This window comes from Anabas testudineus, chromosome 10 (genome assembly GCF_900324465.2).
Source record: "Anabas testudineus chromosome 10, fAnaTes1.2, whole genome shotgun sequence".
Taxonomy (NCBI): Eukaryota; Metazoa; Chordata; class Actinopteri; order Anabantiformes; family Anabantidae; genus Anabas; species Anabas testudineus.
The window spans coordinates 12,630,479-12,648,403 of record NC_046619.1 but is presented as its reverse complement, the minus strand read 5'-3'; the positions used below and the strand labels follow the sequence as shown (position 1 = coordinate 12,648,403).

Below are 17,925 nucleotides of genomic sequence, written 5' to 3'. Positions count from 1 at the left end.
CCAAGTTTGTTATTTTGTGCTTCTTTTTGTAACCCCTCAGAATTATGTTGTGACCCTTCAATTAATGACAGAGGAAAAATCCTGATCTGTGAAAATTTTGATGTGTAATTCTTAACTTAAACACATACAGTAGCTACTTATTACCGGAAAATACTCTCTAAAAGCTGTATATTTGCTGCAGCATTGTTCCAAATAAATCATGAATGTGTTGCTATTTTTATGATGAGTTATCACTGCTTGTAAAACTCTGCAGTGTCTCTTATAACCACTAGTGAGCAGCACTGTGATCTGTCAGCAGGTAGAAGACTCGAGGAGAGATTTATTGCTCCAGCAGGGACATTACAGAGTGACTCCTGAGCCCAGTTTAAAACCCTCTAAGTGTTTGGACCACGGCTGTGTGTACATCCCCTCAGCTCAGCGGCGCAGCAGCTCAGAGGGGAGGATCGATGGCCGCCAGAGTCAAGTGCACAGCAACTACACATTCTGAAATGCAGTGATGTAGTTCATAAATATCGACCACAAGGCTGAAATGGCAAGTATAAATCCTAAAGGAATGTCCTGTGATGGATAATGGGGGAGATGGAGGGCAGCAGCCGACTACAGGAAACAGATCAAACTGCTGACACTCACTGCTGCACCTGAGATAGAGGAGTAGAATTACAGCACTAGAACAGAATAGAATAGAATAGAAGTGTCTTCTATTTTTGACATAATCATATAAAAAATGTAAAATATATGGGTGTGTATTTATGCTTCTGTATATGTTGACCCATGTGCAAGTGCATGTGCATATTCTACATATCTACAATGGCAAGTATGTGAACCTTTTTGAATTTCATGGTTTTCTGTGTTAATTTATCATAAAACATGATCTGATCTTTATCTAAGTCAAAGAGTATTAACAAATATGATGTGCCTAAAATAATAACACAAAAAACTCTGTCTTTATTGAGAACCATGAAAGTATGTGAACCATTGAAATTTATAACTCCGTGACAGTAATGTCAACCAGATGCTTCCTGTAGCTGTGGATCAGACCTGTTCATCATTCAGGAGGAACTTTAGCCCATTCTTCCTGCAGAACTGCTTTAGCTCTGTCATATTCTTTGGACGTCTCATGTCTGTGGCTCTCTTCAAGCCGTTCCATAGCATCTCTATTGGGTTGAGGTCTGGACTCTGAATTGGCCACGCCAAAAGGCAGATTTTGTTTTTCTGAAGCCATTCTGTTGTGTGTTTTGGGTCATTGTCCTGTTGCATCACATAACTTCTACAGAGTTTCAGCTGACTTACAGACATTCTCACTATATTCTGAATTTTTTGATACACTTGGGAATTCATCTTCCCACGAATCACTGCAAGCTGGCCAGGCCCTGATTCAGCAAAGCAGGCCCAAATCATGATATTTCCTCCACCATACTTTACAATTGGGATGATGTTTACAGGATGATATACAGTGATCTTTTTATGCCAGATATAGTGCTGTGTGTTCTTTCCAAATAGTTCAATCTTAATTTCATCATGATGGAAGCTGCTGCTTCCATCATGAGGCACATAACTGTATTGTTCTTGTGCAGAGCAAACTCAAAAAGTTAGAGTGGTTTTTGTCAGTCAAAGTACCGTAGTAGAGTGTTCTAGTCCACACCTTTAAACAAATTTTCTTAACTTATGCACAACAATCTAATTAGCTTTTTTGAGGTCATTATTCCAAGGGGTTCACATACTTTTAAGTCGCACTGTGAGATATTAATGTTTTTTCATAATAAAGACATTAAAGATCAGAATTGTTTTGTGTTATCATTTAAGGCACATCATATTTGTTAATACTCTTGACTTAAGTGAAGATCAGATAATGTTTTATGCCAAATAAGTGAAATTCCAAAAGGTTCACATACTTTTTCTTTGACACTGTACATGCTGTGTATGGGTTTGTCTTGCAGAGAGGAAGAAATGCTTATTGATCTGTGACTACAGCATGAAGTGGTCTTTATGCCAGCTCCTCTGCTGGTCTAACACACTGCAGAAGTCTTGTGTGTGTTTATGGCCAACCTTCATCATCCCTGTCTCCTTTTATCATACCTCTCTCTCTTTCTCTGCCTGTCCCACCATGCTTGTTACTCCCCTCCCTTTACTTCCACTCGCACAGATACAGTTCTTCTGTCAGACCTGGAGACCACAACACCAACCCTTTCTGCATTTTTTGTCTGAATTGTTCGCTTCTTTCTGGTGGTGACACACTGTGAAATGGATGTAAAAACACAGATACACATTCTCACATTGGTCATTCCACACAATGGTACACTTTAAAACTAATTTTAGAGTTTTTTACTGCTTGCTATTTTAGTGAAACAATGGAGCACAATGACAACAACATGATGTTTGCTGGAAAAGTATGATGCATATGGCATAGGCAGTCAGAAAAAAAGCATCATAACACAAAACATTGTCCAGATATCTGACAATGTGCATGTGTGTATTCACTCACATGCTGGGTCCTTTTAGCAGTCTTACCGCCTCGCTGCCATGTTAAGCTAACAGAAGGTGAAGTTACAAACCCCAGGGATACAAGACTGTCTAATCAGCTGTATAATATTTAGCCTTGGCCTCAGAAAGTTCACACACACACACTAAGGAACTGTCCCGCCATCTACCCAGAGAGTGTGCTTACTTTTGAATCACCTCATGAGGCTAGAAATGCGTCAAATGGGGTAAAAGAGCCTGGAGGATTATCAAAGTTATACTTTGTTCCATCCTGCACAAGGTGATAGTCAACAAACATGTTAAACACACATTTGATAAGAGAGGAAGCGCTGGTCGAGGCAGTGCAATGCTTTAAAACCAGATAATGACAGAAAGTGAGACACACTTCAGTATAGAATGACCACTGGACATGCAGTGATTCATCATCGCTACTTATTGCTTTCATTTCTCTTTATTGATCCAGCAAGCAAGACATCAGATTGCATTAAAGCCCCTTCTCATAATTCTCTGCATTTATTGTCTGGACAGACATAATTCAACACAAACAGGTCACGCACTATGACTGGCCAGTGAGAAGGAAAAAAATAATAATGTTTCATCCCATCCACGGAGAAAATGAAGATAAACCAACTCAGCACAGTACACGTTTCCCTGGCTAATGTTGGTTCCAGTGGCAGATGACAGTGTTATGGTGATGACAATGTATTATACATCTGAGAAATAATTACAGGGCGAGTATTCAACATCTCTGAGAGCAGGCTGCGACAATATGACAGAGGAGACAAATAAAGAGTCTGTTTGGCTAATTTCCTCTAGGTCGGTGTGTATAAAATACCATCCAATGTTATTGCTGCTGGCTTCTTGGTGATGGATGCAGACAATCAACACCAGCCTCATGGTGATTGGTTTTACTTCTTGTTTTTTTTTTCTTGCACTATTGTAACATCTCTCCGTCACTGTAAATATGGCTGTTTTCAAATATCACTTGAGAAGGAGTCTGCAAGAGTATAAACAGACTCACATACACCCTTCCATTATTATTTCCAACAGTCCCACAGTAGGCTGTTCTGTGTCTCCTCTTGCTCCCATTTTCAGTGCAAATATGACCAAAGTGATTCGTCTTCTTGTCTTCGGGAGTCTGTTGTAAATATGAAGCCCATATTTTCATTAGAAATTCAAACCAAAATAATTCCAAACAGATACAAATAAAATTAAGTCCTGAGTTGCAGTTGCTTGCTGGCCAAGTAAACCTCTGTGAACAGTGATAGGGGTCCACACACTTGACATGATAAAGGTTTTGGTTTTAAAATACTGCTACATCTTAGTCTTAAACAATAGGCAGAGCATAATGACCGGAAAGTGGATTCACTTCACATTTTAAATGAAAAGATGACTCTGGTTTAATATCACTTGAATCTTATTTTTGTATTTTGATCATTGACTTTTTATAAATTATAATATCATTGAATACACAAGTCAAGTTAGCTTCCAAATGAATTCCATTCTGAAGCCTTGTTTCTCATCTCTCTACTGCCTAAATTTATTTTGGAGCTAGATGCAGCCACTCTATTAGCCCATTCCTCATACTTGCCCACTGAATGGTGGCCAACGCTATGGAAATCTGACCCAAGATGTTAAAAACCAGATTTATCCTTTAAGTGCACTGAAATAAATAGATCCCATTTCCTCAGTGAATGACAGATGAGTGGGGCCGAGGATGACAGAATGAGGAAAGGGATGGAAGCTGGGAGGGAGAGAAGGTGGTGAACGAGGGATAAAGTGCATCCTAATCATTTCCCAGTGAGGGTGTGGTGAAGGTGGACATGTGAGAGTTATGTGTTAAATCGCTGTCAGAACTCTGATTCTGGAAAGGCTCAAAGTTCATGTTGGAGCCACGTAAAGACCAGAGTTCCAGTTTCTGCTTTCAGTTATGATCGATGTCATCAATAATAGGGGTGTTATAACTCTGGAACAGGGGCTGCATGAAGAGGCCCACAGTCCCAACCACACACACACACACAAAGATCCACAGGAAGAGACGGTCAATCACCATGGCCACGTACTTCCAGTCTTCAATTATCTGCAGAGAGAGACAGAAGTTAAAAACAGAAAACCCAACATAGATACTTATGGATCTAATATATTAAATCAGGATAATCCCCTTGTTTGGCTCATTACACACTCACACACACAGATGTATATACAATAACACTTACCCCTTCATCATCATCCTCACTCTTCATCTTCTCAGCAATGTAGCGCACTCCGTCCACTGCATCCTCCACGTCGATGTTGCACTTGAGCGTCATCCTCTTCCTGAACTCCGTGTTCTCGGACAAGTCGCTGATCTTCCAGCCGTAGCGTTTGGCGGACTCCTCGTTGACGAAGAAGGACGAGGAAGAATCTGCCATTCCTGCAGGACTTCCAGTCCCTCCGTCTGCTCCGCGTAGCTTCTGATCAGAGTACGATCGCTGCTGGTGTTTTTTGCGGAACTTCTCACGGATGTTGGAGCTGCCAGGTCTCCGCATGAAGAGGTAAGAGGGAAGCTTGTACAGGAAGACACGCTTCACCCAGGGAGGCATAGTGTGTGTACTGGGGGACCGGTGGTGCACATTGAGGACACAAACGCTGGTGACAATGGAGAAGGTGACCAGCACCATTGTAAACATCAAGTACTTCCCAATCAGAGGCACTGCTAAAGATGTTGGTGGCACAATCTTTGAGATTAGGAGTAAAAACACAGTCAGAGCCAGGAGGACAGAGATGCAGAGAGTCATCTTCTCACCACAGTCTGATGGGAGGTAGAACACCAGAATAGCAAGGGATGTGATCAGGATGCAGGGGATGATCAGGTTGATGGTGTAGAACAGAGGCTTTCTCTTGATTATAAAGTCATAGGTGATATCCAGGTACTTGATGTCATTAGGGTCTTCGTTTTTGCGTCCAGGCAGCGAGACAATATCCCACTCACCGCTGGGTTTGAAGTCATCACGACTGGCGAAATCACTGAGTAGGATAAGATCAATCTCGGTGTGGTCGTAGGTCCAGGAGCGAAACTTGAGCGTGCAGTTTTGCTGGTCAAAGGGGAAGTCACGGACTTCGATTTTGCAGGCTGACTTGTAGATCGCTGGTGGGAGCCAGGCCACCTCACCGTTGTTGGACACCACAGCATTCGAGTAGTAGGAGACTTCATAAGTCCCGTCAGCACTGAGTGGATAAAAATGTGGATAAGAATGAACCAAATGGCAACAAATAACAAATTAAGCTAGAAAAATTACACGTTCAAGACATACTACGCTGGTGGAACTAGTCCTCCTGCAATATTATTCATGACTGTTAAAGTGTGTCTTCAGAATGACACATGCAAAGTTACATGACGTGTTTTTAATCTTAAGGGAAGTGATTAGCTTGGGACAAATCCAACAACAACCCCACAAAATCTGCTGAGACGGACTTTTCTTCATCTTACCAAGCAGATGCATTATAGATAAGTGGTCTATCAATTATAAAGTAGGTCAGAAATCCAACCATCACACTTATCTGCTGCTTTGGGGATGGAGTTAATATGTAGGCTAATTAAATATGCAGAGGACCCACATGCTTACTACGACCTCTGGTCACCCACGCTCTGCCTGGCACTGTGCTGACCACTTGCTATCATTTTGCTTCTTAAGCTGTTATGTTGTCAATGTGGTCTTCAGCTGACCAACAATCTGCGTTTGTTAAATTTTAATACTTACAAGCTCTGTATAAACAGTGGGTTAACACACTGACCAAAACACAAAAGCTACATGTGATTTCATCAAACTCACTTCGTCTCAGCTTCCCCCGGTGTCCTTCATTCAAATTGCAGCTTTAGTGAATGTACATATGTATTAACAGCTAAATATGTTTGGCTTAAAATAAATTACATAAAAAAACTTATTCCACAAAAAATACCCCTGTAATTAATAATAAATTATAATTATTTTTTTTATGTAGCTGTTTAGCATGTAGGCACCTGTAGGGTCTCTATTTTAGCCTTGTTTCTTTCAGTATCTCTCCATCACTCTTTCTGTGTAGAAATTGTAATCTCTTAACCAATAATAATCGCCTAGACAATGCTAACAATACATATTTGTGTTTTATCTTGTCCCGAAAAAGGTGCCAAGTGTGTTAAAAAAGGAGAACTAAGATGATAAAGGGAAGAGGAGAATAGGACACACACAATCTGCCACAAACCAGACGCACTTGTTGTAGAGGACGATGTCTGGGAGCCAGATGTGTTGTGACGGGAGTCGTATTTTCTTTATTCCTTCATACTCTTCGGGGTCCCACATTAATCTGTAATCATTCCAAACCTGATGAAGAAGTTGGCACATAAGCACACACACAAGTTAATAGATGCATTTAAAAGTCACTCACTTGCTCAAACACATGCATTAAAAATGATTGGTATGCAGATAAATAAAAACATGCATTGAATCATGTTACCAGATAAATAAATATCAGTTCTTGCCTACCGAGGCACGACTGGTACAGAAGTTGTAGACGAGTATTATAGACAAGCTGAGCTCACCAGTTAATCAGGTAATGTCTTAATTAAATTGTTGCCCCACCCCAAACCCTGATACATGATGGCTGTATACGACACTTGTTGTGTCACTAAGAGGCATCGTTTCGACGTGAACTGACATCACACTTATTTGAAGACTTACACATGAGAAAATGACAAGAGGAAGAGTGAAGGCACAAACCTGAGAGAGCCAGCAGTTGGTGGTCATGATCTGCTCCCTCTCATTCTGAAACACAGACAGACGGTTTATGGCTGCAGCTGTGTTCTTGGATTATGGTAAATTAGTAGGATTTGCCTCTATGAAACAATGTGTGTGGTTTGGATTTGTGTGTTTCCTCACCACGTTGATCAGCTGAGCCAAAGACACCTGGATGTAAACAGCAACTTGCTGGCTGTTGTTGACAGCTGGTCTGATCAGCTTGTTGTAGCGTTCTGGTGACAACAGTTGACTCACCAGCCGCTCCTCCACCTCCGCACACAAGGCAGCTGCAAACACGAACAATACATTGAGCACAGATGTAAAAAAAAAATAGTGGAAAATAACGACATATATCGCTATGTATAAGGTAAAAGATTAAGACAGATTACAGATTAAGTCTCATGCTCATGAGCCACTTTAAATATATTATTTCATCTGCTAAAAAAAGGCACATAATGTTTGTAGCTGGTCTCACTACCAGAAATCTGAAATGTAGAAATCTGAAAAAGAAAACAACAACTAGCTCATTTTGTTAGTGTATACAACAACAACATATCCCACACAGTCAAAACCTCATGTGAACTTACTCTATTTCAAAAGGCTAACATATCTTCTGGCTGTTATGTAATCGCATCCTGTTTGACGCCCTGCCGAAATGTCAAACTACAGCCTGCACAACAAATACACTTCTCCGATTTCAATCTCCCTACTTTCGTTATCTCAGTGGAGTGAGTGAATTGATGCGCTCATACAGTATGTGTGAGTCTCAGATGATTGCTGTGTAGTGACCAGACACCTTGGGCCAAATACACGAGGGAGATCTCTGAGTGATTCAGTTTGATAGATGTGCGTAGGTGGTGGTCTACGTCAGAGCAGCTGTTTGTAAACTGTTAATCTGATGTGACTCTGACTACAACTTCACCCACAACAATACAGTCTGATGGTACAGAGAGGTAAATACAGGTTTAGTAAGTTATTTTAGGTTAAACGGGTTAAAGTATCTTTAATAAATACATTTTAATTACTATCAAAAAACAACAACAACAAAACAGAAATTAAAGATAGGCTCAATTTATCAGCTCTTTATCTGGCTTTAAAGAGCTACTTTTTAACAGTATTAACCTTTAAGCATTATATTTGGCTTGTTTACTGTCAAAAAAAAAACAAATCAAAGATCTTGACACTAACAGAAGCACACACACGCATACTCAGAGCAGTAGTTGGTGAAGCAATGTTTAAATCTCGTGTTGTGAGGTCTCACCAATTAGGTGCTGCATGTTTTCCCAGCTGTAATGAGTGTGAAATGAAATTAGAGTGTGTGTGTGTGTTTGCGGGAGGGAAAAAGCCTCTGCAGGTCAGATGTAATATTACTATAAGGTGAGAATCTGATACGCATTCATTAATCTAACTGCCTACTTCCAAAGCGTTCATATATTATGTATATTGTATGTCAACATTGTGTGCAAGAATCAGTCCTAGTCATATTTGAACAGCACTGTAGGAAGAGTTTGTGTTGGTGTTCAAACACTACTGAACCAGCTGAAACATAATCATCCACACAGTAATTATCCAATGGGAGGCTCCTATCCATTTTCTTAGTTAAGTCAAGGTGGTGACTTTTTTTTATTTTGGACGGACAGTGTACATCTGAACTGAGATCAGCAACATATTTGTATCCCAAAATCCCCAAACTGCACCATTAGCAGCTTTGGACAGCTATGAAAATGTCTTATTTTGGCATTTGACTCACACTGGGTTTCAGCAAAGATGCAGCTGTCATATCAACACATATTCAAAGTAAGATATAAAAAATCTCAGACGTGTAAATATCAAACTGAAAAGGCGCTGAGCTTTAGAGGCGGGTGCTGGAAGACGAGGTCCACTGTGTTCTGCACTTGGTCAATTTAAATCGACTTCCAGCAGGCCTATTTTTGAAAAAAGAGACAGCTATGAGATGACACTAAACCTCTAGGGTAAATGTCTTTACAGAGTCTCGAAACACAGAGCTCTGTCTGTCAGGATTAGACAGAGACAAGAGACACGGAAGAGGAGACGAAGACAATAGGAAGGCACACACCACAACAAGCAACAGCAACATCAGAGTGTGGGACAAAACCATTCCCAGATTACTATAATCTCAGGATAAAACTAATCAGGATGATAACGTATCGTAGTGGTGACTCATGGGAAATCACAATGATTCATAAGTTCACTTGATGGGATCATAGCGTGTGAAAAATTAATTGTTCACATACAATATGAGTGAATAATGGTTTGCATGTTTCCTCCTGTGCGAATGAAAAGAAAATAGCGTGGTGTGGAGATTTCCATGGACACACGTTCTCTAAATGTCTCACGTTTGGAGGAAAATGCCCATGAATACATCCACAGTGCAGAATCCATTTAATGAAAGACTGCTATGTAATTCCACCCAGTTTACATTTTAAATGCACACATGGTCTCTGCTGCTAATGTAGAAGCTCCTGTGTTTGTGTTTCTCTGATTTCTAAGAGATGTCATATTCCCTTAAACATGTAAAGAGACTTAAAATAAATCCTGCACGTCCAGAAGTGTAGTATAGACTGTATGGAGGTATTAGGTTTGACAGATAAAACAGTAGATGAGATGTGTATGAGGCTGTTGTAAGTATAGATGGAGCATTAGGGGATCTACCTGCAGGTCTCATCACACACACACACACACACGCTCGTACACACATGCACACTCCTGTTCGACTGCACTCTCCACACCTCAATAATTCATTGACGCTAAAATAAAAATGCCATCATCTCACAAGCACAGAGAGCTCAGACACAATCACAGATGATTCTCCAAGTCTTTCTTAGCCAGATAAAATCAGCACGCTGTCTTCTTCACAACATGCAGGTACACGTAAAACCAAACAAAAGAACAAACACTAGGACACCCTGCTGGGGTCTGAGGGCTGCAGATGGATGGGCAGGCCGTGCCATCGGTGCAGAGAAAGAGACAGAAAACATCTAAATTCTGCATCCTGAAGGTGCTTTTTTTATTGTAGTGAATTATTCAGTGAGTTACCATCTGCGGTGGCCTTCTGAGGCAAAACTATTTAGGCTTCAGCTGTCTTTGGCTTTGCTCAGTACACTGACCGTATCAGTCCTGTTATAAAAGAAGCCATCTATGTGCATCCGCAGCCACTCGGTCAAGTTCCAGAAAGACGCTTCACATTGCTCACGGTGCAGCTACTGCCTGAGAGATCTTTGTGTTTTTTAGCATCTCACGGGATTTTTTTTGGTTGTTTGCCCTCAAACCTGTCATCAACACAGACATTCTTCCATCTGTGGGGATAAAACCCAAATGTTCTTTTACTACAATGATATTTTTATCTGTCACAACCTCTATGTTCTGTCTCCTTCTGTCCTGCTTTGTACTCTTCTTCCCATCAGTGACGGGGACATGTGCAGGGTGAGATCACAAGTGAGACAGTGACAGCAGTAAAAAGTGGCTTTCTTCTGTTTTCATCTTCCTCTGTGTTCATCCCACATCCCCACTAGTAAAGTGTGCACCAGTTTCTTCTAAAGACTCCTCTCTGATTTGAAAGTCACATTGATCTATATCTTCATCCGCCTGTTTGTCTTCTTCACTCAGAATCCAAACAAGTGAGCCAACGCAATGACTAATAGTTTACTACGTAGTGTGACTCACTGGTGTTGATGATACAAACATCTGTAGTTATGAAAAAGCAGTTTAGAAACTTTAGTTAAGAAGCAACCATCTTAGGATAACCCCAGGACAAAACTCAGTGTTTCTGCTCACCCACTTAGAAAGTTTCACCCAGAGGCCACAGAAAAGCAGAGTCAGGGTTGTTGCGAAGGGTTTGTGCAACATGCTAAACACAGATTGCGTGAGTCCCTCCTCTTGCACTCCTAGGCACTGTGCAAGTGTTTAATGAGCTAAACATTGAATCGGGGATAGTTGTGGCACACATTACATTTACTAAAAGATGCAGCTGATACTGAGAGAGACAGAAGGGACAGAAGGCAGCGTGTGATGAAGACCTAAAGATGTCAAATACATTAAGGTATAAGAATAAGAGTGTGGAAAATATAAGATGAATTAGAGTAACACACAAAGAGAGAAGACAGAGGGTGAAAAAGGAGCTGACAGGACAGAGGACGGCCACAACAGCGTGGCTGACTGCATTAAGTTATTGTGTTCTAGTAGCCAGGGTGACGTTTGATGGGAGTCGTGTGGCACCGCAACTGCAGACAGGTGATGGTGGAAGAGTCGCAGAAAGGTTGTGAGGGAAAGCAAATCAAGGAGCGATACAAGGGTAAAAACTGACCTTCACCTGCATCAACTCTGGATTTGTACTGTTAAAGTATCAGATAAATAAATTCAGTGAATTATACATAGACGTGGACATGTTGCTGTGTGACTGTAAACTCCCACTAGGTGTGAGTTTAAGTGTTTGTCTCCACAAACATACAAAATCACCATAAAATGATCAGTAAGTTTAATTATACAGAACTATTTATAACCACGATCATTTGTACACACTGAACAGTTAGTTTTTAATCTGATGGGCTATTGATTGAATCCAATAAACCTAAATTGTATGATCTAGGAAAACTATATATATGTAAAGGTCTATATATATATGTTCTGAGTAGGATTCCCCTCCATGCGGCTGCCTGATTCAGCACCATGGACAGCTCCCCATACATAAAGCCATATGAGGTTCATAGAAAACTAAAGACAAAAAGACTTCTACTTCACATCCACCTCTGATTCAAGTGTAGATTTCCATCAAGTAATCACTCCATTTAGATCCGTGTTATTATAATCTGAGGACCTTTGCCCATAATGCAGCCCATTAAACAGAGGGAGGCCCACTGAACACCATTATGAGATTTCATCAAGTAGCTTTAAGCGCCACTGGGTGTTTGCAATTAGAGCCCCATCATCCAACTGTTGAGTCATTAGAAGACCACAGTGCCTGATGGTTCACAAATGCTATTTGATGTGTTGGTTATATTAGAAGCTATGATTCCCGTCACACCACTACACATGTAAAGCATTATGACAAGGGGGGGGGGTTGTTGCGTAAAAATGAACAAGTAAATTGAGGCGTGCTGAAAAATCACGTGCCTGAGGTGAGTGACACGCGGAAAGGCCACTTCTTTTACCCACTGGCCTGTTTTCCAGTGGCCCCCCTGTTATCTTGAAGGTACAGTAAACTGTGGATTAAGCAAGTCCCCGAAATTGTGCTCACACAGCTCTGGTCTGTAGAAACGGTGTTGGTGTGTTTTTGAGCTGCAAAGTCCACGTGTGATGATACATTTCATTTAGAAATAGCACGCAGGCTGTGATATGTCACAGTGAATGGATAAATACTGTCTGATTAAAGCCTCATGCGCAAAGGGATCAAAGATTACTCACTTGCCACGGTGATAACCAGGAGAGCCAACGCTGCTTTCACCGGGGCTGCCATCGCTTCCCCCCCTCCAGTGCGACAGACGCGCGAAAACTTGCGGATTGGAGACTGTTCCTCGCGCGTTTTCTTCTCTTCTGAACTCGACGTTAAGTGAATAAAGAGTGAATTCGAAAAAAAGAAAAGGAAAAGCACAGGTTGGATTATGTCGGTCTCATTGCACTTGGCTTCGCAGGTGAAGGTCGGCAGCTGATTCTTGGAGACATGGAGAGGAGCAGTGTGAGCGCACCGACTCCACCGCTGCTCCTGGAGCTGTGATTGCGCGCAGCGGAAGTGGTCTGTAGAGAACAGAGCTCCCCTCTGATTGTTGAGCGGTGGTAATGGTTTTCAAGCAGTGGTTTTCTCGGGGATATGGGGTCACAAACTACTTGAGATGCGGCAATCCTGTTATCGTCAAAGCGGCCATTCTCCAGATAAAAGATTTAAGCGCCCCGGTCCTCACACAGCCCTGCCCGCCCGGCGCGCTCCCTCGTCGGGCGTCAGTTTCACTCTCTGCCGTCTTGATCGACGCTGTTTGACATGTGTGACCACAAGCAGGAAGCGATAAAAGTCAGAAACCTCCCCAAGGGAGGACTTTTAATACCCAGCAGCCACTGAAACCAATCTTATCTTCTCCAATCCAATGAGTCCCTTGATTGAAGTTTGACTTTATGTTAATAAAATCACACTTTCATGAAGCTCATAATGGAGCAGCTGCAGAAAGTCAAAGCTTTTTTTTTTTTTTTTTTTTATGTTGTTGGTTAAAACTACAAAAGAGAAACTTAATCTGTTCATTCATGAGAAAACAACATCACCAAAGTTGAGTGGAAGCTGTGCTTAAATAGGAAGTCGGTGAAGGTCATGTTATCTGCATTAATCACATTGTGGCTGAGCTGTGTGCTTCCTCACTGAGGCTAGTAATGGTGAGGGGGGGTGTGGTGGTGTAGGGGGGTCAAGACGTTATGTACAAGAAGAATAAAAACCCTTCGATGTCGGCAGCCCGTCATTTGAAATATAGGATAATCTAGTGAGTGTGGTGTTTTGTTGATCCCAGTGGGGCAATTGTCCATTGTGTATTCCCACCACCATCACCACAAGGAGGTCAAAGGTAATGCAGCTACAGGAGCACACAGCAGAGATGGGGGAGGAAACTCTTTCTAAAGGTCCCGACAATGACTCTGAACAAATTAGACAGCCCTGTTAGAGGCAACATCTGGTGTGAAAGTGCTGCAGTAAAAACACTGTGGCAGAAACTTTGTTTGCATCAGTTGTTTAAATTCATCGTAACACAAAGACAGGCCTGGTAATGACAACACCAGCAATAACTAATAACTAATTTACTGTGATGAAGCAGCCTCAGCTGGTGGTTCACGGGTCTGCACTGTGTGTGCATGTAGGTGTGGTGTGAATGTAAAAGCTGCAGGCCTCCTCAGTCCGCACACGTCAGTGCAGCAGAACCACCCTGGAGGTTCCTTTGGTGATACGAGGAGAGGAGAGGGCAGGTGGAGGACGTGGCCTTTAACGTGTTTTACAAAATGACTCCAGCTCATTATTTCACTGCATGGACAGAGAGGAGGAGAAGGAGCAAAGTGAAGGTGTGTGTGCTGTAGATTTTCAAATGCATCATTCATTCATGCCCTCTACAGTGACGCACACAATATCCTGCAAGACATTTTCTTTTTTTTTTTTCCATTACAACTCAAACATGTGTAGCGAAGAGAAAATCAGTCTTTCACCTGAATCTTCTTCCTCACGCAACTAATTCATATTATAGTTCATACATTCACACACACACACACACACACACACACACACACGTGTTTTATTAAAATTAACTCCATAGCCACAGCTGCAAATGCAACCAAATTTTGTTAGCCTTCCATTGCTCCCCATTATAACCACACTTCAGCAACATGTGAGCATCCGCCTCCCAATGTCCCCACCCGTCTGTACTAATGAACATTATCTCTGCATCCTAAAAGCAATGGAGAGGAGCAGGGGGGGGCAGATTTGATCAGAGCTACTTAGGGTTCACTGTGGGGTCTGCTGAGGCCCAGAAGAGCCAGCTAGCAAACACACACACACACACAGCACATATACAGTGTTAAGAAAAACTATGTGAACCTTTTGGAATTTCACGGTTTTCTGCATCAATTTGTCATAAAAATGTGATCTGATCTTCATCTGAGTCAAGAGTATTAACAAGTATAATTAAGTATGTGCCTAAAGTAATAATAAAAAAGATTCAGATCTTTCATGTCTTTATTGAGAACAACCATAAAAACCTCACAGTGCCAGTGGAAAAAGTATGTGAACACAAGCACAAGTTAAGGAAATTAGTTTGGAGGTGTGGACTAGAGCTCCTTCGACAGACAAAAAACAATCTAACTTCACTCCACACAAGAACAATATGCTTGTGTGAGCCGTGCCTCGCCAAAAGAAGCTTTCAGAGGATCTACAATCAAGAATAGTTGATTTACATGAAGCTGGACAGGGTTACGAAGTGATGTGAAAGACTTTAGAAATTCACCAGACTACAGTTAGACAAACAATCTACAAATGGAGACACTTCAGGTAAATAAACAACCCAGAGTGACAGACAAAGATTCGAAGGCATCATTGGAACTGGTTAACATCAGTGTTCATGAGTCTCCAGTAGGTAAAACATTGAACAAACAGGTTGTCTATGGTAGAACACCACGAAGGAAGAAGGTTACTAAAAAGAACATAGCTGCACGCCTGAAGTTAGCAAAGTTACTCTGTAATCGTACTAGAAGATAAAACATACAGTACATACACAGTACATAGTATAAATATAACCATATATTATATGCACAGCTCTATGTGTGTGGGTAATGAATTCTCCTCCTCCACACCTAAACTCAATAACATCTGCATCTATTTCCCAGCAGCTGCATCATCATATTGTATATCATTTGAGTGGATTAAGTTTGTTTTCCTTCCCAGCCTCTCTGTCATCTAACTGTGTGTTTGTTCGCCTGCAGGCAGCACAGTCAGAGACAGTGTGGCAGATTCCCCTCTGCGCTAATGTTATCATAAATTCATATCGCAAGGGGGCATTTGTGTTTTGGACTGACAGTATGAAATGGGGGTTTTGTAAAATCCAGACTGGTAGCCTGTCACAGCAGGTCACTGTCCTGCTCCGGTGGGGGAGGATCAGCCTGATGGGAGTTCCTGGATGCACAGTGATGAGCATGTCTTCATCTCTCTTTAGCTTTCTCTAATCTTCCTGTTGGTGCTTTGTGTTTCTCACCATTGGTCATAAACCTCACTCCTGTTTTCTCTTCGCATTCTTTGTCGTTGTCTTCCAGTGATGTTTCTGCTTCCTTCTCACCTCCATTTATCTCTTCACAGTGCTTCCCTCCCACTTTCTACTTTTAATTCCACATACACTGTCACTCCTCTCTCATCTCGTTTAAACCAAAGTGGAATAAAAAACCCTGCTGAGCTCCCAGTCGATGGTTTCTGTGATGGCCCCTGAGCCAATCCAGTGAGTGAGTGTGTTCTCAGTTCCAGTATTTCACATCCAGTAAGTGGTAGTCAAAGCATTCGTATTGGAAAAATCATTAGAGGCTGCACAACTTTTGGTGATGTGGAAAATTAGTCAAACTTTCAAAAGTCCTGATAATGTTCAGGGTTAGCAGGTTTGTACATACATGGCTGCACGGTCTCTGCAGCAGCTCCCCTCTATTGTCATCATTACTGAAGGCCAATTCTTAGCACAGCACATAATCCACAGGCAACAACAGTCTGAAAGACTTAGCCCCCGAACACGGGCTATGGTGGGGTTTCACAATCCAGCATGTTCCCATGACATAGACACTAAAGAAAAGGAAAGAGAAGGAACATGAGGAAGTTCATAGTTCATAGTTAATTGCATTAAAACAGCGGCAGGTGAGTTGGTTACAGCAGCAAAATTTGGCAGAAAAATTAATGCATCTCATTAAAGTTTCTCCAGTCAGTGAATTTGCTATTGGGACTAAAGTAAATTCACACAGATACAGTTTGTGCAGCTGACTGATAGCAAGCAGTCGTGACCGTGCTGACCCATGAACGAGCACAAAGCAAAGGAGGGAAATAATGGATGAAGCTCTCACAGCATTGCACCTTTATTTAACCTTTTTAGCCAACGTAGGAGGGGATCCAGAAAAGAGGAACAACTTAAAGACAATTCTGACATAAAAGCTGATGGTACAAATATGTGTCATGAAATATATTGTGTGAATTTGTGGACGTCTTGGCAACCATAGGAAAATCCAGCTATTTGACATTTAAGAATCAGGAGCAGTTCTGCAAGCGCCCTGTCATCACTAAGCCCCTACCAAATATTTCCCAAAGATTAAATTTGTTGTTCCACTTCCTTATGTGACTGGGCTTCAGGCTAAAAAATAGGTCACAAACACAGCAACAAATACATTTCCTGTGCATACCAGTGCACAATTTAAATGTACTGGTATACAGAGGCAGTACACTTACTCCAAAATTAAATATTATTATAGAGTGGTAACATTAGTAGCTGACGTATGCATACCTGAGTCAGGTTTCCGTGTGGCTTGCATCCAACCCCTCATCCTGAAATCACATCCACAAGCACATTTACACATATACTTCACATGCAGATGAATGTTCCTTAACCACGGACAAGACGAGGAGCAACAACGTGTACTTTGACATTCTCAATAAAAAATAAAAATCATATTACTGTCAATATTGTGCATGGTCATGTGATGTATTTCTTCACTGTCTATTCAATTATTGTTAGCATTTATTGGGACGCATCCTGGTAGCCAGGGGGATAAGCAGCATCTAATCAGAGCATTACTGGTTTGAATCTGGTCAGTGACTATTATCAGATGTCTTCTTCACTCGCTCCATGTTTTCTGTCACTCTCTATCAGCTATTGTCGTTTTTCCCCTCTTGCTTTTCTCCAAATGATCCACAATTTTGCACATAGTCTGCACAGCAGATGTTTGATGTTTGCTTGAAAGCATGCAGTTATAAATACTAACAATACAAAATAGCTCCCCCTGTTCAACCCAAATCAACCCGGACCACACAGATCTCTGTTAGGCCAGTAACTGGAGCCAATATCACCGTCAGAGGGTAACGTATGTAACTCATATTGGCCAATTTGTGGCCTTGACCCATTTGCCAACCTTCCTCGAAGAAGTAACTGGCACTTTTCCATTTTCATTGTGTCAAGCTTTGCCTTGGAACCAA

The 17,925-nt window shown here is 41.6% G+C and overlaps 1 protein-coding gene across 2 annotated transcripts; it reads right to left on the bottom strand.

Moving 5' to 3' along the window:
• Window positions 1-4,402: 4,402 nt before the first annotated feature.
• On the bottom strand, window positions 4,403-12,705 carry LOC113161075 (neuronal acetylcholine receptor subunit beta-2-like). 2 transcript variants are annotated; one of them, XM_026358587.1, is made up of 6 exons: window positions 12,654-12,705; window positions 7,374-7,528; window positions 7,215-7,259; window positions 6,709-6,818; window positions 4,695-5,685; window positions 4,403-4,558 (listed from the first exon to the last, which is right to left on the bottom strand). In XM_026358587.1, the coding sequence occupies exons 1-6, from the start codon at window positions 12,703-12,705 to the stop codon at window positions 4,403-4,405; spliced, it is 1,509 nt and encodes a 502-aa protein (XP_026214372.1). The 2 variants fall into 2 exon arrangements, with proteins under 2 accessions (XP_026214372.1, XP_026214373.1); XM_026358588.1 differs by having other exon boundaries at window positions 7,374-7,519.
• Window positions 12,706-17,925: the final 5,220 nt, after the last annotated feature.